Genomic DNA, 22,648 nt, shown 5'->3' with positions numbered 1-22,648 from the left:
AAAGTATTTTAGGGATACCTAAATAAAGAAGTTTGTGCACCAGGACACAGAGCAGATTTGAGCATGCAGGATATTGCACAATTCCACTTTCTCTGACAGTTGTGCACATATGATGACCAATCAAAGCACTTCTATCAAAACTATTTCCAGCAGAAAAGTCAGTCTCCAAGAAAACTATTATTGAGTAGTGCCTGATTATCTTCAGGAAATATTGTAGAAATGACTACTGAGAAATTGGAAAACATTGAAGCCTGACCCTCTCTAATGAGAGAATTAAAATTGAGGGGAGAGGAGAGAGGAAAATAATGAATTGTGGCAGACGTAGTTGTCAGAAAACCCAACTTGCAGAAGATAAATGGAAGCACAATTCATATAACAACAAATTATAAAACTACACTGAAGGAAATTTTTGGAGTTTTAGTAAAATAATTTTCCTTTTTATTTTAATTATCATTATTTTTTAATATTTAGATGAAGGAAAATAACCTATTTTAACTAGTGTCCTCCCATGTGAAAACAAAAGGATTTTCCCAAACAAAATTATGTCTCTATTTCCCTCAGCCAGCCACAATTAAGATGAACAAAGTCCATATTCCCTGTTGATTCATGTGCTCTATTGCTATTTTCACTAACTTTCATAGAATTTTCCAGGGTCCATTCCGAATCTGGCCCAAGATGTCTAAAACTGGAACAGCTGCTGTGAAGTCATCTAATGAGAGCAGAGAGCAACTGATGGGCAAAGACTGGTGGCTTTATTACTGATATAATGCTTACCAGTGAAATACATAGCCTGAAATACCATGCTAAAAATGCAGGCCAGATTATCAATCTGTTTATGCACCAGAGTTATTTTTCTGCCTTCAATGAGTGCAATCATGGCATGTAAGAATAAATAGCTGTTCATGCACCTTGAGTTGTTCCTCTGCCTGCAACAGGTTTTACCTGAAGTGAAGCTAAACAAAATATTCCTTTTTGAATCAGAAAAGCACTTGCTCTGAAAACAGCCTGAGTTTTTCTTCAGGCTGTATCTCTGTATATCCAATATCTTACACAATTCAAAGTGTATCCTGAATTTTACCTAAGAGAATAGCAAGGCTCCTCTTTACATGTCCCAGGAAATGATTGTCCAGATATTTTTGTATCTTTACTTCAAAATGTTCAAGACCAGTGTACGATTCTTCTTTAAATCCCTTGTTGAACCTTACATATGCCAGAGCACTGTATTTGCAAATTTTAAATATTTTTTCTTAACATTGATCTTGCAGCACTTATGAACCATAAAGTCTCAGTATTTATGCACACATTATTTTAACATCCTGGAGTTTTCACAGATGTGAATCACAAACAGTAAATAACTACCTTCTGCTTACTATAGGCTTTGAATTCAGTACAAGTTCACTGGTCACAGAAATGAGACTAGTTCTCTGTCCTTGATTAGCTGTTCCCTCACAAAATTATAATTAATCCTGTTCACAACCATATGCCCCTATAAACTGGCTTGGGAGCAAAACTGGGGTGTGTGCTGAGCAGCTTTCTAAGAATACAAATGAAGTATCATGAGGAGCTTTTCCAGTAGCCCAGGAAAAGTGGGATGGAATGAGAGCTGATAACTCAGCTCCTTCCATCCTCACCAGCTACAACAGGCAGCAATGCAGGAGGGGTTGGCAGCCTTATCATCTTACCAGCTTCAAGGCCAAATGCCAAAGCAATGGGACCACCTAAGTCTCTCTTTCCTCTCTCTCCTGTCCATTAAATAGGAAAATAGGTTGGTATCTCCAAACATACTAATTTTGTATCTGATGTAATAAAATAATAATAAATGAATTCAAGCTGGGATGTCACTCAGCCTCTTCACTGTCTTGAGGCTTCCTTCCCTACTAAGGGGTCCTCCTGGGTGCTTCCTTGGGTAATCCCAATACAGCCTGGCATCATCATCTTCACTCCTTCATTTTCCATCTCCTTCACTGAAAGTTAAATTTGAGCATTAAATTCCCACTTGCCTACATAATGACACCACTGAGCTCTTTCAGAGATCCATTTTCATGAGCTGGTCTCTTCTTACCTGTAAAAATTGGACGTGAAAGAATATTTATAGAGTGGTAATAAAAGTGCCTAGACTCAATATATTCCAGATTTCCAGTGCAGATAATTAATAGTTGTGGTGTTTGGGTTTTTTTGATCAGGTAACACTTAAATATCTTGGAAACCAGGCTTCCATTTATCTTACTGACAGAAACATCACTGATAGTCATCCTAAATATTCCTTATTTTCTCCATATTACTTAGAGCTGTTTTAGACTGCCCTTCAGAGTCTCTGCAGTCAAAAGGGACTGCTACAGTCAGCCTCTCTGACACCCTGCAGAGAAGTACTGTAAACTTTGCCCCAGAAACTGGATTAAAGCACGTCTTTTAGAAATATTTTTCATTTCATTTTAACAACACCAAGCAGTAGCCAGCTGTCATTTCCCTAATATGCCATGTCAAAGTTTACTTACTTTCACTCCTGGGAAGCTGTGCCTTACTTTTAAGGTTTGATTTATCCAATAACACCTACTGAATCTGGTTTTCTCTGTAAGGTTAAAAAAATGTACCCACAAAACTTCCTTTATATTCAAGGGCACAATTAGGGTCATTATGTCTCTCTGCAACTTCTCTTTGAAAACCTGCACACCACCTGAATGCTTCGAGACCACTTCAGGCTTGCTCTCCCATTCCAAAAGAGTTTTACTCTTTCATTTAAATTATCCTTGTTTTCTTGAAGTATAAACAGTAGGTTTGGAAGTGGTGAATAGATAGCACTATGGATTTACTTCACTATTTCTACTTGATTAACTATTTTATGTAATAACCATTTCCTCTCATTCTGTCTCACATTACTCGACTTCTTTTAGCTTTCATTCTTTGCAGATAAAATCCTAAATTTACCAGTTGGATGTTTGCTGTTGATGTGAAGTGACTGGTCTGCAATGCTCTGTCCTTGCCCTCAGTCTTTTAAAGGTTGAAATTACTTTAACATATCTTTCATTCTTTGAAATTCTGTTTTCAAACTTTAATTAAACAAAAAAAATTGTGACTCAGAGTTGAATCTTCACAGTAAAGTAACCTGCCAATGTGCCTAGCTCAGATCACATATAGCAATGTAAAGCCCCTCTGTTCAGCATTCAATCTCTTTAAAGCAGGTTGTCTACAGCCATAATACATCATGGGTCACTGCTGAGTCTTAGGTTACTGCCATTTCTTGTGCCTTTTAATTTAAAGTATATTCAAATAAGGACTGCAGTGTTTCTCTGGCATGAAACAAAAGATGAGATGTTTGAAGATGGAAAGTGTTGGGGAAGAACAGAAGGCTCTGGTACACAGCCTGCTGGGAGCAGTCCCTGGAACAATAACGTGTGCCTGTAACAGTGCACAAGTTAAACTGAGAAGGAACTAGTTGACTGAATCAAAAAGCAAATCTAGGATTGAACCAGTATTTGCTCACCTAGAGAGCAGCAGATGGAAAGAACATTGGGGATCCTGATAGTTATCAAGCACACCATATTCTCTGCAGGGCTGGATTCACAATTGTGCTTAAACTCTCACAGAGAGAGCTGCTGCATGACACTGAAGACACGTGGTGTAAGAATAATGCATTTTATTCACAATCACTGAAAAGGAATGAAAATAAATAGTCAGCTCCTGCCCCAGGTCATCAGTTGTCCTTTGCAGTCTTTGATACCTTGTGTGTTGCATGACTTGCTTATAATTAACCTCAAAAAAGGGATAAAGCAACAAGATTTCCCAATGATAAAATTAGTGATGGTAGCAAGACTACTAGCAAACTGTGAGGAACTGGAGAAACACATGGAAGATTGATTAGAAGAAAGTGGCAGATACAATTCAGCACAAACAAATAAATTATACACATGGATATAAATAACCGATTTCCACATATGAAAAAATAACCTCTGAGCTTATCACTGTACCAAAGAGCGAGATCCTGCAGTTACCATAGACAATGCCACGAAAACAGCTCATCATTCAGATCACGTTAAAAAAGCAAATAATAGGAAGTACTAGAAAAGGAATAAAGAACAAGAAAGTAATCAAGCAGGCCCGTACTTAGCTGCATGGCTAATGTTGTGTGCAGTTTTGGTTCCCTTCTCAGAAAATAATATATGAGACCCAGAAAAGTTTCAAAGGACAGTAAATATAGAGGCCATTCCATGCGTTTGATCACTCAAAGACTAGTACATTTCAGTTTAGAAGATGAAATTGAAAGGTGACTTACATATCTGCAGAACATAGCACGGTAGATAAAAGTTTACCGTGCAAGGGGCATTAAGTTAAACAAGTGAAAAACACACTCAAAATGAACAAGAAGTGGCAATTCTTTATGCAACAGACATCAATTGATAAAGGCTGCCATTATTCAGGAAGCATGTATAGTCCAAAGGAAACTAGACAACTACTGGAAAAAATAGCATTGAGAATTACTAAATAGACAAACCATATGATGTTCAGGAAAGCCTGGAATAGAAGACATTTAGAAGCCAGGAGAACACAGAAGAAAAGCAACCAAATGTGCTTGCATTGTTCTTATCCTTCCTCAGGCAGCTGCCTTTAAGTACAAAAGAAGCTATTGTGTTAGAAAAAACAACTTTGGTCAGGACCTGTACAGATATTCCTATGTTTATCTTCTCCAGAGTTCCAAGAGCACGTAAGTAAGGAGCACAGAGGAAGAGCACGTGCTGTTTGCTCAGCTTCTTGGTTAAATGTAGTAAAAGGTGATGTGTGTTATAAATGCAGCCAAGACTTCTCAGGCATCAGTGCCAAGCCTCAGCATTCATGTTCACATAGTGGGGATGCTATTAAAGTGATAGACTTACGTTGCAGCACAAATATTTCCAGTATGAAATTTCCTACTAGAGGGATTTTCTTTTTTATTTCTCATCAGGGAGAAGAAAAAAAATACTTACTGTATTTGTTATGGATGGTACCCCAACTAAAAGCAGTCAGGAGTTCTCTTATACCACTTTAAAAGCTACATATTCTCCCTTTAGTACATTAAGTAACCAATGTTACCATTTAGTCCCACGTAATAGTGAAAATAATGCACTTTTAGTTTTATAGACATGAAATTGGGGTTTTGAATGTCAAAGACATGCCTTTCTTCTGTAATTCTGAAGGCCAAATGGTCTACCAGAAAATGTCTAAATACATAAAAGCTGTAAGCTTACCAATGGTAAAATGGTAGATGCAATTTACTGGACAGTTTTGGAATTAAATATAATTGTATAAATTATGTATAAATTGTCAAACTTCAGTTGCAAGCTGGTTTTAAGTACTTCAAGAACATTAAATCCAATCCAAAATCAAGCTACCAAGATAGAAAAAACCCTGGAAATACATAAAATTAATCAATAGAGTGACATTCAATGGAAGTCATCAGACTTCTTGTATTACGCAAAGATTTGGCTGTGGAGGAAAAGGAAATGCAGGAGCAGCAACATATGTTCTAAAAAAGTTTCATTATTATTCTGGGTACATTTGCTACAGCTTACAGAAAATTTTCAGAGTTTAAATTATACAAGGCAAATCTCATAGACTGAGATGTAACTCCTGAAACAAGTGAGAATACCTCCCAAGTCTTTTCTAATTTTAGACATGTAGTATTGAGTCTAGAGAAAATTAAGTAAGAGAGTTAATTTCTTATTTGTGCTGATCTGACCTGAACTCTTCCTATTTTACTGAATTTTCAGATTTCTTATGATAAATTTCATTGTGGTCTCTTTTCATAGTAAATATTCAGGTTATGAACATTTAAAGTCCTTGGTAAATTGATGCAATTGAGTGTGCAAAATGAAACCATTTAAATTCCCTGGTTTAGTTATTTACAGCACCTTCCCAGAATGACATTTTGGCCACGCTAACTGGAAATAAAGGCAAGTGATTCAGTGCAATATAAATATTTTTCTATTCTCTTTGTCAGCAATATGAAATATTTGCTTTATTGCTTTTTGTACAGCTGTCATCTGGAGTGTATATGATGCAAACTCTTCAAGTAAAAAGAACTTTTTATCTCTGCACAAATATAACTTCTGGCTTAACTAAGATTCCAGGTTCATTTCCAAATGTGCTTTGTCCTGTTAACCCTGCAGATTGGTTTAGGCCCTATTAGCGCTACACTTTGAAAACAGCATAACAAAATATCAAAAGACCTTTAAAAAGCCCCAAAAACTTAAACAGCAGCAGGTGAAGAACACACAAGACACCATTTTCTTACAAAGTAGAACTCCTGTGTGCACAGATACTTACTGGGCATTAACACTTGTTTTGGCATCAGTGAAGGCTTCCAGTGCTTTACCTTCAATGAAATTGAAGACATTCCTGTACCAAGCAGCTATTTAAGACTTACTGACACTCATCAACCAAATCAGATGCTCCTCATGTAAGCACTGACTATTGTATTGCAGTAACGATAAAGCATTAATATTTTTAGATCCTGCAGTCAGAAGAGTATGTATATACTATAAATGTAATAAATGTAGCATCTGCTCTCTGTGAAATATTCCATGTCATCTAGAATTTAAATTTATGTACATATCTAGTTGGATATGGATATATGGATAGCTGAAGAATTTTGTTATCTAAGTTAAACACTTTTCCCAGCAATTTGAATAGAAATCAAAAGCACAATTCATTACCTACATTATTAAAAAAATGCTTTATTTATTACCTTTAGCTTGAGATTTAAGTTACTGCCCTTACACTAAAATAGAGTCAGTATGGGTGTCATTCCTATCTGGACAATAAAGCAAGACTAAAATTGCACATATAGTTTTTCATCAAAGGAAAAGATAAAACCCATGATATACTACCTCTTCTAAAGAATGCATTAACAAAGCTCTGCTCATTATAACAAGAATTGTTGGTACACACTGGTAAATTCAACAACTGTACAATATCTGGTGTGATTTTACATGTACAGGATGCCAAAAAGAGCAATTGCACTAAATTCACAAACATACAGTTCACAAAAGTACCAACTAATAATATTACTGGCGAACTTTTTAAAAACTTTTCAATTATTTTGAAAAGTACTACAGAAGTACTCTGAATCCTTGACATACACTTATTTCAATTTTTTTTTTCTTAATAGTGGCAATCTTCAGAGCTCCTGGTAAGTATAACCTGGCATTCTTCTCAGGAAGAGATCTTGTCCCATGTCAGCCTGTCATATTTTCAGCAGCCTAGAAACAGAAAAAAAAATTATTCCAGGTCACCAAAGGAGACATCATGTATATTAAATTTAATCTTTTCTTGAAACTTTTTTAATTTACCTGGAGAACTTAAGGGCTTAAAAAAAAAAGCTAATTAGGAAATTTTTTCTAATTTTTCTAATTTTTTCTAATGGACACTATTTTCTACAAAAATAATGCTGTCAACTGCCAACTTTACTAAAAGAGCCATTGCTGTTTGCTTGTGTTACATCCTGTATCTGAGCAGCTTTTATCTTGTACATTTTACCCTAATACTTTCAAGAAAGGCTCAAATGCATAAATATAGTTGCCTGTGGAGTTTGCTTTATATGATTTATGATAATTATAACCCCATCCATACAGATAAGTTATTGACACAAAACTCAGAAGAATGATGGTAATCATAACTGCATAAATCACACTACCAATTTTTTGATTAGGAATATTTTTTATTTTTATTACTGAATAACTCCAGTGAACAAGGCACTGCTCTTGAAGACTGATACTGGTAGATTTTAAACCAGTTATGGGACAAACAAGCAAAGGAGAACAATAGGAATGGGAAACCAGTGAAAGCAATGGAAGAAGTAAAACAGCCACAAATTATTTATATACACAGTTAAATGTGTATATAAATAATTTGTGTAATATATAAATATATATTGTGTAAATATATAAATATATAAATAATATGTGTAAGCACACATATAAGCACAGACACAAATACAAAATATGTATGAATATAGAAAAATGTTAAGTTAAAAATAAAGTATGCATTCTTCCAGAATAGAAGCTACATATTGGTTTTCCCTTTCACCTCTCAAAAATAACAAAATATAAGATGCAGTAGTAAAAGTCCTGACAATGATGTTTAGGTAGACAGTAAAGAATGAAAATCCTTTAAAATGCAAGTGAGATTTTTTTTTTTTTTTTTAAACCATGATTACCCTCTACTAGTTAAACAGGCAAATACACGTATATGAAAATCCCTATATATACACACACATCACAAAATCCCCTCCTTCCAGTCTTTGGAAAGGTTCAAAGCACAGGTTAAGGAGGATAAAAGCAATATGTTAGGTGATGTTAACAAGCTGCATGTACCTGTTTACAAGTACTGTTAGATCTGAGGTTGTAGAAATGAGGTGATACTGGTTAAAGGAAAAATCTATTTGTGATATTAAGCAGGTAGGGGGAGAAATGGTGACTATAATAAAAATTTGTGAGTTTTGGTTGTGTTTTTTTTTCTTCAGAAGAGTTAGTCTAATTTTTTTTATTTCTACAAAGCATGTTATTTGTACAATTTTCTTTTTCATGTTGAATTCAGTTGTATTCATTGCATCCTTAATTGAAAATTTAATTTCCTTGACTTAAAAATGAGTCATATTAAAGTACAATTTACAAACTGAAGTACAGCAAGCTGCATGTACATCTGACTCTTAAAAACAAATTTATAAGCTTTTTAAACTTGAGCATTACCTTTAGAGCTTCTGTAGCCTTACGCAGCTCTTTAATAACAGAAGATAATGCTTCTGGATTTATGCCTTGTTCACAAAGCCGCACACAAATAGATAATGTCTCCATATCCAAGCCAGTGTTTAATATTCTTGAAATCTCAAACAGAACTGTAACAGAAAAAATGAAAGCCCTTTAGTCCCTACAGACTATGAAATTTCAATGATCAAAACTGTTCTTCATCAACATTTTGATTCTCCAATACTTCTCCAGTGCGAACATGGCAGATGTCCATTGCTGTTTGACCTTCAACAATATTTATGTTCAACTTCCCAACATAACCTAAAAGCTTCTAACATAAACACCATGCTTTCCTGGGTCAGAAAATTTAATATTGGAAAATGGCTTTTAAAAAAAAAAATAAGTGAAGAATTCAACAATTAGCATGCCTGCCCATTAGATAAATGGTAGTCTATAAGAACACTGTGCTTTTGGACTGCAGATACTGATGAAGTCCTTCCTAATCCTTAGGTGTCGAGGCAAGTGTCTTTGGCAGAGAGATGTAGCAGTTTCTCCAAATTCTGAACTCTTAATAACTTTGCAGACAGCAACTGCTAAACGTCTGTATGCTAAATTAAATATACACATAATTACAAAGGAAGCCTGGGCTCCTGAATCTTAAGATCAATGCACTTTCCATATCTGTTCTCAAAAACCTTACTTTGTCTTTAAATCTGCCTGTTATCCCTCCTGTCTAAATCATTCTTGCAGAAGTGGCAAGAGGGAAGTTGTTAAGTGCAGTTACCAGAGTTTAGATTCTTTGTCCTTCCCAAAGAAATCTCTCCCTATGCACAAAATGGTTTTACCCTCTTGAAGAACCAGAGGAGCCATAATGATCCTGCTAGTCCTGCCTTGCCTCCAGCAGCAGGTCTAGAGAGCATGGAGATCAGTAGCTGAAATGCTTTTGTATACCAGCTCAACTCATGAAGGTCTGTGCTAAAAAATCTTTTTGTAACAGCAGCTGTAACTTCAAGAGAAGGAAAGATGCTGAGAAAATAACAAATTCATAGCATTATCCCTTGAACTTTCTCCCTAGCCTCTACTCCCTCATTAGGGCATTGTCAGAGAAAGGCTTCACATTTAACAACCCTCATCAGAGTGCCTGGCCGCTTTCCACCCTGCATCTAAGCTTTTGGTATAGGCATTTTGTGGAATTCCAGATTTCACACTACACTGAGAAACGACTTCAAAACATGCCAGCTTTGATTCCTCGTAGTCAGGCTGAAAGTGAGCACCAGAACTTCATGCACCTGCTCACATTTCTCATGGCTTATCAATCTCCAAAATATTTCCCAATACTCCCAGTACCCTTTCTCTCACATTCCCCATCCCACAACAGTCCCTGGGTTTGGGCTGTTTTATTTCCAGATGAGAATCTATTTTAGCTCTGTAACACTGACAACCGTCCCCAAAGCTTACTGCAGTTTGGATTGCTTTAGGTTTGGTTGATTTTTTTCCAGTTTATTTTGGTTTTCTGACACGAGCCACGACCAAGAACGAAATATCGGGGTTCAGATCAGTTCAGGTGCTGCCGCCGCCACCGCCACAGGGCCGGTCCTTCCTCTCTCTCCCGCGCCCCTGGCTTAAATCCAGCTGCACTGAGCCAATCATTTACATTACCCGTTACAAATAACGGGAAACAAGAGCAAACATACATACATATATATACATACACACTTAAGAAACCCGAGTACTCTATGTTAAATACTTAGCTAAATTAAAAAAAACAGAACCCAACAAAACCAAAATAAGGAAAAGCCACATCGCGTCCACAGACACTCGCTCTGCGGCGGTTGAACCGTTTCACGAAGCAAAACAAAAACTGCTACTGATCTTTCGGCAGCCGCGACCCGCGCCCCTCTTCCCGAGAGAGGAGCCCGTGTGCACAGCCCTGGGCGGGGCCAGGCGCTCCCTCGCTCTTGCAGCCTGCGCGTTCCTGCCCCGCGGCCGTCACGCACCGTCCATGGTCTCCCTCACGGCGTTCAGGCTGGCGGCGTTGCTCGCCATGGCGACCCCGCCGCGCCCGGAACCGGAACGCCCCGCACAGGCCCGGGCCCGCCGGCCCCACGTGACGGCCCGGCGCAGCGCGAGCGCGGCGGGGGCGGGCTTCCTTTGAATTCGTGTGGCGGCGCCGCTGGCGATTGGCCCGTTCGAGAGAGGGACAGCCCTGCCATTGGCCCGACGGCGCACACCGCGCTTCGTGATTGGTCAGAGTTCGCAGAGGGGGCGGGGCTGATTAAAGGGCCGCCCGGCGCGGCGGGGGCGGGAGCGGCGCGGCGGCGGCGGCCGGATAACGGTGGCGGGTGGTTGTGCCTGTATCCCTGGCATTCCCGGCATCGCCTCCTCGGCGGCGGGGCTTGGGAGAGCGGCGAGCGGCTCGGCGCGGTGGCACCGTCCCGGGGACAAGTGTGAGAAGGGGCTGGGCGGAGCCGCTTCCCCGGGGCTCCCGTCCCCTTTGCGGCCGGAGGCGCGGGAGGTGCTCTCCCTCCGCAGCCCCGCGAGGGCTGGGGCTGCCCCCGGCCCGTTGAGGCGGAGGGCGGGCGGTTTCGGCGCCCGGGCGGAGCGGGACCTGCCCGGGGCGTTATTGCTGCCCCGGCCGCTCGGGCAGCACCGCGTCCCCCCGCCCGCAGCCGGGCTGGCCCCGTGTGCAGGCAGGACGGGACAGGACGGCCGTTCGGTCTCTGCTGGTGTTTAGTTGGGGTTTTTGGTTTGTTTGTTGGACTTTTGTCTTGTTTGCTTGTTGTTTTGCCCTTGTTTGGGTGCTTGTTTGGTTTTTCTTAATCCCCCCTCTTCGTGTTCTTTCTTAGCTTGTTTTCATAGTTTCTGTTTGTAGTTGTTCGTACCAGCCGTATTTACCAACTTTGTCATTAGGTCCAAGCCGTAGCTAACTTGGTTTTCGAAATGCTGCTGGTGCCTTAAAATGATAAATTATCTTTTCCCAAAGCCTTCAGGGCAGCCCTAAAATGTCAAAAGTGTGATTTCATGGTTTTCCTTAATCTTGCTCTCCTTCTTTTTCAGGTATAGCTTAGTGTTATGGGTGATACGGAAGAAGCTAAAATGCAGATAGCACCAGAAACTCCAGGAAGAGTCACAATCCTGAATCCTTTTGAAAGTCCCACTGATTACTATACTCTTCAGGAGCAGATTGTTTCCAGTCCTTCCATCTTTAAGTCAACAAAATCCTCATCTGTAAGATCAGTTGTTAGTTGTGTAACTGTAGAGATACAGTGTTAATATTTTCAAATAAATATTTCATTAAAAAGGGTATTTTATTTAGTGTGCTTCAACATATGTACCAAGCTAAAGAATGCTTTGATGGCATTTGGAGTTTCTCACTTTACAGAACAAGGCTGCTTTTAAATACTAATATTGCCACTGAGTCTTCCTCCCTTCCTAAGTTTATTTTGTCTTTAGATATTAGTGGTTGAGTTCTAAAACCAGTAGAAAGTAGATAAAGACCAGTTGTTGGATGTGGTACTCTACTCCTACTTAAAGTGGAGAAAACCAGTTTCTACGCAGAGGCTAAGTAGGCTGGTTGCAAATAAAACTTAAATGTTGTGAGCTGTTCGTGTATTCAAGTCAATGATTTTGTGTATCTGTAACTTTTTTTTTAGTTGCAAGTTACATACTGATTTGCAATAGAAATTATTTTCTGATAAGCAGTAGAGATGAAACTGCTAATGAAACTAAAAAAGACTCACTTGGTCGATAATTTTCCAAATATATTTGAATAGTACTTGGTTAAATAAAAGGTTAAAACTGCTTTATTTCTGAATTGGGTTTTGTTGTGCCTTACATATGGCATTTATGAGGGAGACCTTTCAGGATGTACATGGTGTTGCAGCTCTGGTCTTAGAAATGGGAAGTGAAAGGAAGACTGCTCTATTATTTGGATAACTTGGGTTAAGATACTGGGTTTTCATGGATCCATAGTTTGGATTGTGGCAATCAAGAAGCAATTTAAATTCACCCCAAGTTACATATCTTTAGTATACCTGTCCTTAGAAATTGAGAAGAAACTGATGCCTTGGTTTGTAAATGCCAGCTGTAACCTTACACTTAATATTATGTTGTAAATTATTGTAATACCATTACCAGCAGGATAAGAAGCCTGACTTACTTTTTTTTTAGAGTAGATAATTTAAATAGAAACACTTTTGATTGTTTTTGACAGAAACTATATGGAAGCTATGATTGTATTGTTCCATTGACATTTGTCTTGTGGTTTTATCTTTTTAGAATAGTAAGCATTAAGATGCCCATTTCTCTTTTTTAGACACCAGGAAAATTTAGATGGTCTATTGATCAGCTTGCTCTAATAAATCCTGTGGAAATAGACTCGGAAGACATTCGACGCCAAGGAATGTATTTGAGCCACGCTAGGTAACTTACAATCTATTTTTATGCAGCTAACTTAGCTTCAATACAAGAACACTTGCTCATTTATTTTATTAACATTTCAGCATAGCATTAAAGACTTTTTATTCAAATATTTTAACACAATTTTTACATGATGTGGATATAATATTTAAATGAAGCTACCTCTGTGTTGCCTTTTAAAGTTAAGAGCTGCTGATCCACTCTGATTGCAGTTTGGAAGACAGCCAGATAAAAGCAGTTAGTGGAAGCAAGAAAATGTCTTGCCAGTGATCATTAACAGGCTGTCTCTTCTGCTCCTTGTTACAACACAGTTTATCTTCTCAGAATGCTCCATAATGAGGCTTCTTTGGTCTCTGGTGCTCCTGCAGAAAGGGTAGACGTGGGAAAATGAGCTGGGGAAGCCCCAGTACTCTATTTCAAAGGTATAGATTAGACTTCATATGAAGGAGGGGGCACCAGTGCTAGTTATTTGAAGCAGTTTGGGGACCTTATCTCAACTTCTTTCCTTTCTCTGAAAATAACTTGCATGAGAAAAATGGATGGGTAAAATAGTCTTGATATTTGGAACTTGAGGGATAATTTTACACATGAGTGGTAGAGAATAACATGCCAAGAGGAGGCCTTAATGGTGAATCCTGAAGACTCTCTTGTGCATTTCTCAGATACAGACTTGCATGAAGCACTGCAGGAATAGAATAATAAACCAGTCCTGTCTATATCAGGTTGCTCAGGCTCATCCACCTTGATCTTGAATGTTTCCAGGGATGGAGCATCTACCACTTCTCCAAGTAAACTGCTACAGTGTTTCAACACCCTCATGATAAAAAATACTGTGAAGTGACCTACTGTTTTTAATGTCTGACTGAAACTACATCTCTCTTTTTGAATCATAAAAGCTGTAGAACTATAACTGTCCCCAGCTGTATCTGAATCACCAGGTCTTAATGTTCCCTGTCCTTACTCTAGTAGTCAGTAGGTTTCAGACTAATGCTCTTTATACGTTTTAAAGTCTTAAACCTTAATTTGTTAGGGAATTAATTACATTGTTTCTGGAACCTTATTCAGACAAACTAGCTTTAATGGAGATGACATGGATGATAATTCCAGTGATGATGAGTGACATGTCCCATAGGTATGAAAGTGAAAACATGCATTGTCTCAGTGGGTCCATTCAGTCTGTCCCACTGTTTCATAATCATTGTGGCTCTTTTTTTTAAAAAAAGTCTGTTGTGACTAGGAAGAGGCTAGTTTGAGTGTGGATAGATTTGCTGTGTCCATGCTTGCATGTTTCAGTGCATACATACACATAAATACACAGTGATTGTATGCTTGTTTTTTTTAGTACAATGACTCTGCAAGTGCCTCCATAGATCTATCACTTTAGCATCATTTAAGCAGATGTAATTGAAGGTGGCATGTCCAAACATTGCAGATGTATTTGAAGTCTGATAAGCATAAAAGAGAGAGCTGTGGGAGTTTACGTATTTGGCACATCTATGTGTGCTTGTGTATCTAATAATATCTTGTTATCTGACTGATTTCTGAAGTTATTCAAGGATAATTCAGGTATATGAACTGTGAATGAAAGTATTGGGTGATTCAGCTAAGATGATGATGAACATTTATAAGCTTAAAAATATTTTACAATAAATTACAGGCTTAAAGTCAGGCTTAAAGGTGACTTAGAGGAAATATAAATATAGAATCTCACACATCATGAAGTAACTACAATATTTGTTTTAAAAGTAAGTTAAAAGCTGCATAAGGAGATATATTTATTGTTAGAAACTTAAATATGGTACTGAAGAAGCTGTGGCAGACGGGGTATTTGACTAGGGAGAACTCTGGGAAAGTGGGCTGTCAGGAATTTGAGTGTGCAAATTCCAGGAGTGTTTTCAGTTGCCCTTTAATTCCTTACAGCTCAGTTTTTCAGTCTGCTTGGTTTTATAGTGCAAGTCTAATCTCATGTTAACTTTAATAGTAAAATATATTCATATGACATTATTTTGGAAGACCATGGAAGTTATGATTGAGTTTTAGTCCAGACATGCTGAGTAAACAGAATATTTGCTATTATGTATTTTTAAATGTTACAAATCTTTTTCAAATCAACTGAATTGAGAAGTGCATTTATATTTCTAAATTTACAGTATGAGACTATTGCATGTAAGAGTGAAAACATCATAAGATTTAGGGTTTGGTGCAATTTAATTTATAAAGTTTCTCTTGAGCATCTATAAATTATTATATGGCTGGACTTTATATCTTTTCCTACTTAGTGATGGTTTTGATAATTGAGTTGTTTTTCATTTGTTACTTAGAATTGATAAGGAGACCGAAGAAAGAAGGCAAAAAGCTATTGAGGAGGTAATTAAACTTTGTGCTATCAGATACTGATTTGTCTACAGAAAAGATCCACATCTTTTACTGTATTTGAAAACCCAGAAGCCTATTTTATTTCAGTAAAAAAGTAATTTTGCACCCTCATCCCTTGTAGTTGGAGTCCACACATTCTGTTTCTTCCCCTCTTCTTTTGGACACGTAGGTCAAAACAACAAATTTTTTTCTTTCTTTTTTTCTTGGCTAGTGGTAATGTGGCTGTAATATAACTCTTAAGGTTAACTTCAAGTTAAAAAAAAATGAGAATTTGGGGGTTTACAGTAGCTGTTGGAGTGATACTGCATTTGTTGAAATATTAGAGAATTTGTGTAATTTTTTTTTTTTTTATTTCTTACAAAGTCTTCTTAGTTGGAGGGAAGAATTCTGGTAGGTTTTGTTTTTCCATCCATATTTCATTTTATTTTTCACTATTCATTTGGCTAGCAGAGAGGAAAAGTGAAGTGTTTAAAATACTCAATACAGAAATCTAAAGTGTTATTTCAATTTAAAAAATAAGTCTCTGATAGGCAGGTCTATCAGTTTCTGTCTCTACCAAAAAAAACAAAAAAAGTTTTACTTCATAAAGGAAGTGTGTATTTCACCTGAAGTATGATGTTCTGTTGGTCTAAACTTGCATTAAAAGGGGTATTTCCTCTTTGTGAGGTATAACCTCATGGATTGTGCTGCTGAACATCTTGATACCCTGTCTCTGATAACAATTATACCTTTAATAGTTGCATGTTTCAAGCTGAATTTTTTCATTTACTCCAAGTCTTGCATTTATTTGAGAACAGGATTTTCCATGTGGTTCTTGATGCTTTGTAACAGTGTTCATTTCCTCAGCACTGGGGTGTTTCTCAGTGTAGCTGTGATGATAGACAGTTTCTGGTTTGCAGAAAAAGACTGAAGTACCAGTACTCAAAAGTGTTTTACCACTAACCAATTTAGCCAAATACACTAACACTAATAATGTTGCCAAAAAGCCTTGGTTTATCACTGTTACTGCAGCGTCTGTCACTTCTGTGAAATAGCTCAGTTGTCAAATAAAGCTTAATAGACTGAAAATTTAAAAATAATTATTTTTAAACTACTGTGCAGGAGGCATGCTAGTGATAATTCAATTTTCAAAATGACTAATTATTGTTAAATGAAACTTCTGTAGTTTTCACTCTGCAGACTTGAAAAATCTGAGGCATTATGTGTCAAAAGAACATAGGGGTCTTCAAATCAAATTGTTTTTTCTTTAACCTCTTTGGGCCTAAAATAATGAAATGTTCTACTTTTTTTCTTGTTCAGGGTACTAGTCTAATTTAAATTGAAAATTTTAAAAAGTGCTGAGATGGTTTGTTTTTATTCTACTCCAGTTTTTCACAAAAAAACTCATAGTTCCTTCTCCTTGGACTGAACATGAAAGCAAGGAAGTTTCTCAGTTTAATTCAACTAAATGTAAGTTGCCTTTCTGTGCACCCAAAGTAATATAGCTTTTGGAGAAGTTATCAAGCATAATTCTTGTTTAACCTCAATTTAAATTTGAAGAACCAATGATAAAATATGGCACAACTGATTGATTTTCAGCTATTGTCTCCAAGTTTCTTTGTTTAAAAATTATTTATTAATTGAAAGTCTTAAATAATTTTTCCTTTTTGTTATTCTTAGTCTTTGTTCTTTAATTTTTTCACTCTAATAATCTGTCTGCATTGGTTTTAATTTACACACATAACTTTGTATCTATAACTCTCAGCTGTATTGATACTGGAAACAGCCAAGTCTACTTCACTTTTTTCTTCAGATATTTTCACTTTTCCTCTTATTCCAACTGCTTTCCTCACCATATAAGCATATTGGAATTTGAATTCTGTATTGTTTTACCCTTATTAGCAGAATAAATTTCTGTTGTCATCCTGCTAGCTCACTGCCACTAGTTGTGGGGATTTTGTTCTTAATGCTGTTATTGAAGTTTGTATATAACCAGCGGAATACAGAACAAATGGGTTACAAGATGGAAAATGTGAGCTATAAAGTATAGTTTGCATGCCCTGTTGTTTGATATGAAAGTCTTAAATAAATGGGGATTTTTGCAAGATTTGGAAAAGGCTAAACTGTTAAATTTTTTTTAGCAAGGAGATATAGCTTGTGGATAGTATATTTTAATTGTCTGTTGTAAGGTGGTCACTTTAAGGGCAGAGAACATAAGGCATAATCCAAAATCTGGTAAAATGAATGCTGGAAGAAGATGATCTAGTGTGTTCTTTAGCTGCATAAAAATAGTTGAAGTGTGTCTTTTACCTTTCTCCAGTCCAGACTGAATGATTTTCTGGAAATGTGTTTTACTTGAACACAGCCTGTTTAGCTAAGCATGTACTAGTTTGTTTTAAATCCCTGTCATGTAGAGACAGCAGGTGACAAAGTTTTAGGCAGTGTTGATGCTACTTCACTAAGCTTTTTTTAATAGAAACCTGCTGAAATATCTCTTGATAGCTGTAACAGTAACCTTTTCTCAGTACTCCTTTCTAATCTTTTCCAAATATCAGTGCAAAAATTTTTTTTGGTTGTATTACGTATTCTAATTTAATGTTGCTACATTTCAAAACTATATGAAGAGCATATTTAAATTTAAGTTCTATGTTTTCCAGCCATAGATATAAATAACATTTCTCCAATTGGAAGACAGCTGAGCTTGCAGCCTGGGAAAAGCAATGGTGAGTAAAAGGCAATGCCTAAAATTACAGGCTTTCTCTGAAGAAAAATAGCCTATATTTAATGGCTATTTAATTTTAAAAGGAAATTATTTGTTTATTAGTGCTACTGTAGAAATATTTTTTCTTGAACTATATGGTACTATTAACTTTAATATTTATTTCTCATGGGAATTTAATTCTTTTATACTCTGTTGTATTTTTTCAAGTTAAAAAAAAAAGGTCCCCTGTAGACTGTGGAGTGCATTTTTTCCAACTCAGTGTCTGCATATTTTCTGGATTAAAAAGTGAATGTGAGCTTCAGATTTACAAGTAAATTACATTTTTGGAAAACTTTTAATATATTGGATTGCTCTGGGTAGAGAATCATGATTATTTTCTACGACAAATAAATAGCAGAACTCTTAATATGTCTTTTAAACTGCATCATTTTAGATAAATAATAACTTTTTTCCCCATGGTATTTTGATTTTTTTCTGCTGCTTCCCTTTGAATCCTTCCTTTCTTCAGAGAGATCTCTCTTCTCAGTTAACATAAAAGTCTCTAGAGAGGCATTTTTAAAACTCTTGGGCTTTTATCTCTTAAGTCTTATGTGCTGCACGTAGTATTGTCAAATCAGAATTGTACTTTAATTAACACTTTTCCTTATTGCAATTGTAATTTAAATAGCTCAATTGCAGTGCAATTTGAAAGAGAATTTTTGTTTCTACAGCTTTAGTAAAAGGTCACTGTAAGCTAATTTTGTTGGTTTTATTCTTTTCAGCTGCTTGTCAGACAGTACTGACTTTGCCAGTGGATTTTAATTTAGAGAAAATACTTGGTATGTCATGCAATATCTAAATTTAATTATGAATGTCTAAATAGAAAACTTGTTTTTGTATTGTTGGCTGGGTTTGTCTTGTGAAATACTGAAAATGAGATGTATGAATGAAAGTTTTAATTATGTATTCTAAACAGACAGTTACTGCATGTTGCATGGGACATGTGGTTTAAATAATATGGTTTGGGTGTGGATGTAAGGATAAAAAAAGGAGGGATATGGAAGACAATTGGAAATTGTTCTGCCTGCAGGTGATTGAGGTGAGACCTCCTTGCCTTCTACAATTTCCTCAGAAGAGAAGGGGCAGGCATTGATCTTTTTTCTTTGGTGGCCAGTGACAGAACCTGTGGGAATGGCCTGAAATTGTGTCAGGGGAGGTTTAGGTTGGCTACCAGGAAAAGTTTCTTCACCCAGAGGGCGTTTGGGCACTGGAACAGGCTCTTCAGGGATGTGGTCACAGCAACAGGCTGGCAGAGTTCAAGAGCATTTGGACAATGCTCTCAGGCACATGGTGTGACTCTTGTGAGGCCCTCTGCAGGGCCAGGAGTTGGACTTTTGTGATCCCTTTGTGTCCCTTCCAACTCAGGATGCTCTATGTTTCTATGAAATTGATTAACAGTTCTGATTGCCTGGAAGGTAATGAGCAGAAGACAGCCTGTGCCTCTCCCAAACAGAGCAGTAATTTGTCTCAGCAAAGCTGTTTGGTTTACAGGTGCTGGACAGGAGTCTTAAAGCCCGACCTTGCCTTGAGTAAAGCTGAGCTGTAACTCTGGCTTTAGTGTACCTGAAACCATGATGGGGACTAGAAGTTGTGTGGTGGCAAAAAGCCATGACTGCTGAGTGAGGAGGCAGGAGTCCAAATTAACTGTCAGATTATAAGTGCTACGTGAAGGAATTGCTGCCACCTTCTCAGGCAAGGGGCCTGGAAGGGCCTGATCCTGCAACTCAGAGGTGGGAACAGTGGGTACAGCCAGCTCACAGCATTTTGGCTGCATGCTCCTATCCCAGTACTGAAATTCAGAACCCTGACTGTGGACCAACAAAACAGAACCATATTTTTTGCCTTTGTTTTTTATCTTAACAAATGCTTCCATCATTACATAGTTTGGGAGTTCATGAAAAAATTCTCCTACAGGGACTATCCAGTAGAGCAAGATGAAAAAAACTAAAATAATCTGGTAAATCTGAGGATGTTTTGATGGGTCTTAGTTTGTGCTTTCCTACTGTAAACAGCTAACTGCCTGGACTTTCTTCAAGTCTAACTGGTTTGCCACAATAGATGTATCATGAAGATTATCAAAGCATATGGGGGACCTGAAAAAGTCTTGGTTTGCTTGGGTAGTAACTGCTGTTTGACTGCTCAGATGTGAGAAATAATACAATTCTGGGGAAAGATCAATAAATAGATAGAAGCCAGTATTTTTTATTTTTTTAAATTCAGACTTTTGTATTAAGGGATGGTAGGCAAAAGTGGAATGAACCTTAGTAGAAGAGGTGACTTCTTGTAGGGATGACAAGCAATCCTTTGGGATAGGTGCCTAAACAGTTGCTATATTGGTAAATTAGATTAAATGTTTTAATATAATTGTATATATATCTGTAATGGAATGTTTTTGGGTTTTTTTTCTGTATTTGTATTGGAAATAATTTTCCCCCCACATTTCTAGGTGAATATTTTAGAACTGATGAATTTGCAGATCAGTCTCAGGAAAATCTAAGCTCTTCATCACTCAGAAGAAAGCTATTTTTAGAAGAAAATGGGAATGTATCTGCATGTTTGTCCCCTTCTCTGCATAGTCCATGTGGTAGTCAGCCACTTGGAGTGCTTTGTTCAATAGAATTATCTCCAGTCCGGTGCAGAAGCCCCCTGGACACATCTAGTTCAGTAAGTAGCCTATTTTCTGGGCTGGGTGGGGATTTACTTTATGAGAGAGTAGATGTTAGACTAAAATTTTGGGGTTTTTTATTTGTTTTTGGTGTTTTTTTTCAAATTCTGAAAAAATTATGTGAACAAAAGTCTTGAAAGAATGTATTTATTATTTCGTATATTATTATTATTTTAATTATTTCCAATTTTTAATATTTATTTTAATATTTATTTTATTTCTTTTATTATTTTTATTTTTTATTTAACTGGACTTTTTATTGCTTCCAGTAACTCTGTTATGCTGCTCTTCTTTTGTATTGGGAATTATGTTTTAATTTTGTTATGCAAAGGAAGTAGGAATTAATACATATAAAAGACTTGCTGAAAGCATGTTAAAACCTTTCTTTTTTTTTCATAAAATGTGTCTACAAAAACGTGCTGTTTAAATCCATGAATTGCTGCCTACAATACCAGTTGATATGAACATGTGATAATTGTATTTCCTTTCAATCTCATAAACTCATTTATAGTGAAAGAAATGATTTGTGGATCTTTGAATTGCAGTGCTAAATATGCCTTTTCTTTTGCACTGGCCAGTGTTTTCAGATGAATAGACATTTATTAGGACACAGAATGTAATGTCCATTTCTTAAATTAAACAAGATGAACCTTATCCCCATGTGGACTTAGCACAGCTAAACTGGTTTAGGTGATATATTTTCATCTGTTTGGTGGTTTGAAGTGCATGGAAAAAAAACCTACCTGCACTAGGATAGTGTATCTTATAACAAAAGGTAACCTAGTAAAGAATTCTTACAATATAATTATAGTGCTACAAGTGATGGGGTGTGAGGGAGTGGGTTTTGGTCTGTGGTTTTTTTATTGTTGGTTGGTTGTTTTTTTGTTTTGTTTTTTTGTTTGTTTGCATGATAGTCTTAAGCAAGGTCATTCTCTTAAATAAAAACACTTTTGTATCTGCTGCTGAATTAAGCAGATTGGATTACATTAAGATATAAATAGTGGCTGACTTTCATCTGCAGTGATACGAATAAGAAAGTTAGATTCAACACTTGACTAGATACACAGCATTAATTCTCTATTTAGGTTTCTCATAGTTCTTAAATATAGTGGATAAAGTAGTCATTGCTGGTATTACGTGACAGTTTGTGTTCATTGCTCTTTTCCCCTGTGTTTTGGCATAAGGCCCAGGTGAAGAGCTGTAATTGGAGTGTTTAAGCTAAACTAGAGATTGTCATTGTAAAGGATTAGTCTTTACCAGTGCAGCTATGTTAAGCATTTTAGTTAGAACAATTATATATGTATATATGTATGCGCCACAGTTTACATTATGAAATTAATGCTCTGTGGGTTTGTTTTTTTATTTAATTGAAGGCTCAGTTTTCATCAAGTCCTATTCAGGGAGGAACAAGAGCTTATAGTTTGGGAAGTATAACCAGTCCGCCGTTTTCAGAGGGGTCTCCTGCACATAATGGTTCTCCTGCTTTTTCACCAATTGCTTTTCACATAAGAAAAACACCACTCTCAGGTATGGCTTAACTGGATATGTATTACTTTATCTTGAGTAATATATTTTATTATAAAAACTTCTAAATTCTTAGTGGACCCTTTGTCTGTTGGGAGACGAATTCCTGTGCTTGGCAGACCAGCAGTCTCTTATGTGACACATTTGCTGTTTAGCAGTGAAGTATGTGAAACAATGAAATGTGTATGCTTGCAACTGATCAGCTAG

The 22,648-nt window shown here is 36.9% G+C and overlaps 2 protein-coding genes across 4 annotated transcripts in view; one reads left to right on the top strand and one right to left on the bottom strand.

The window, feature by feature from the left end:
- Positions 1–5,491: 5,491 nt before the first annotated feature.
- MZT1 (mitotic spindle organizing protein 1) lies at positions 5,492–10,873 on the bottom strand. The gene is made up of 3 exons (XM_015647500.1): positions 10,715–10,873; positions 8,721–8,866; positions 5,492–7,232 (listed from the first exon to the last, which is right to left on the bottom strand). The coding sequence occupies exons 1-3, from the start codon at positions 10,761–10,763 to the stop codon at positions 7,209–7,211; spliced, it is 219 nt and encodes a 72-aa protein (XP_015502986.1). The 5' UTR covers positions 10,764–10,873; the 3' UTR covers positions 5,492–7,208.
- Positions 10,874–11,020: 147 nt separating this feature from the next.
- The window catches only part of BORA (BORA aurora kinase A activator), a 17,920-nt gene continuing 6,292 nt past the window's right edge, over positions 11,021–22,648 (top strand). For 2 of the 3 annotated variants that reach the window (XM_015627382.3, XM_015627364.3), the window contains exons 1-9: positions 11,021–11,164; positions 11,775–11,945; positions 13,033–13,139; positions 15,458–15,503; positions 16,880–16,961; positions 18,149–18,214; positions 18,975–19,031; positions 20,699–20,916; positions 22,291–22,444. In XM_015627382.3, coding sequence (XP_015482868.1) covers positions 11,790–11,945; positions 13,033–13,139; positions 15,458–15,503; positions 16,880–16,961; positions 18,149–18,214; positions 18,975–19,031; positions 20,699–20,916; positions 22,291–22,444 — 886 coding nt within the window. In that variant the 5' untranslated portion in view covers positions 11,021–11,164; positions 11,775–11,789. Of the gene's footprint in view, positions 11,165–11,194; positions 11,946–13,032; positions 13,140–15,457; positions 15,504–16,879; positions 16,962–18,148; positions 18,215–18,974; positions 19,032–20,698; positions 20,917–22,290; positions 22,445–22,648 lie in introns of those variants that run through there. The other variant, XM_033514363.1, reaches the window with a different exon arrangement.

The sequence above is a fragment of the Parus major genome, chromosome 1 (assembly GCF_001522545.3).
Source record: "Parus major isolate Abel chromosome 1, Parus_major1.1, whole genome shotgun sequence".
In the NCBI taxonomy this organism is placed as follows: Eukaryota; Metazoa; Chordata; class Aves; order Passeriformes; family Paridae; genus Parus; species Parus major.
This window is presented reverse-complemented; position numbering and strand designations above follow the sequence as displayed.

Coding starts and splice junctions, on each gene's coding strand:
- MZT1 (XM_015647500.1), bottom strand. CDS start 10,763: ATGGCGAGCAACGCCGCCAGCCTGAACGCCGTGAGGGAGACCATGGAC. Junction 8,867..10,714: donor CGTGAGGGAGACCATGGACG/GTGCGTGACGGC, acceptor TTTCTGTTACAG/TTCTGTTTGAGATTTCAAGA. Junction 7,233..8,720: donor AGGCTACAGAAGCTCTAAAG/GTAATGCTCAAG, acceptor TTCTGTTTCTAG/GCTGCTGAAAATATGACAGG.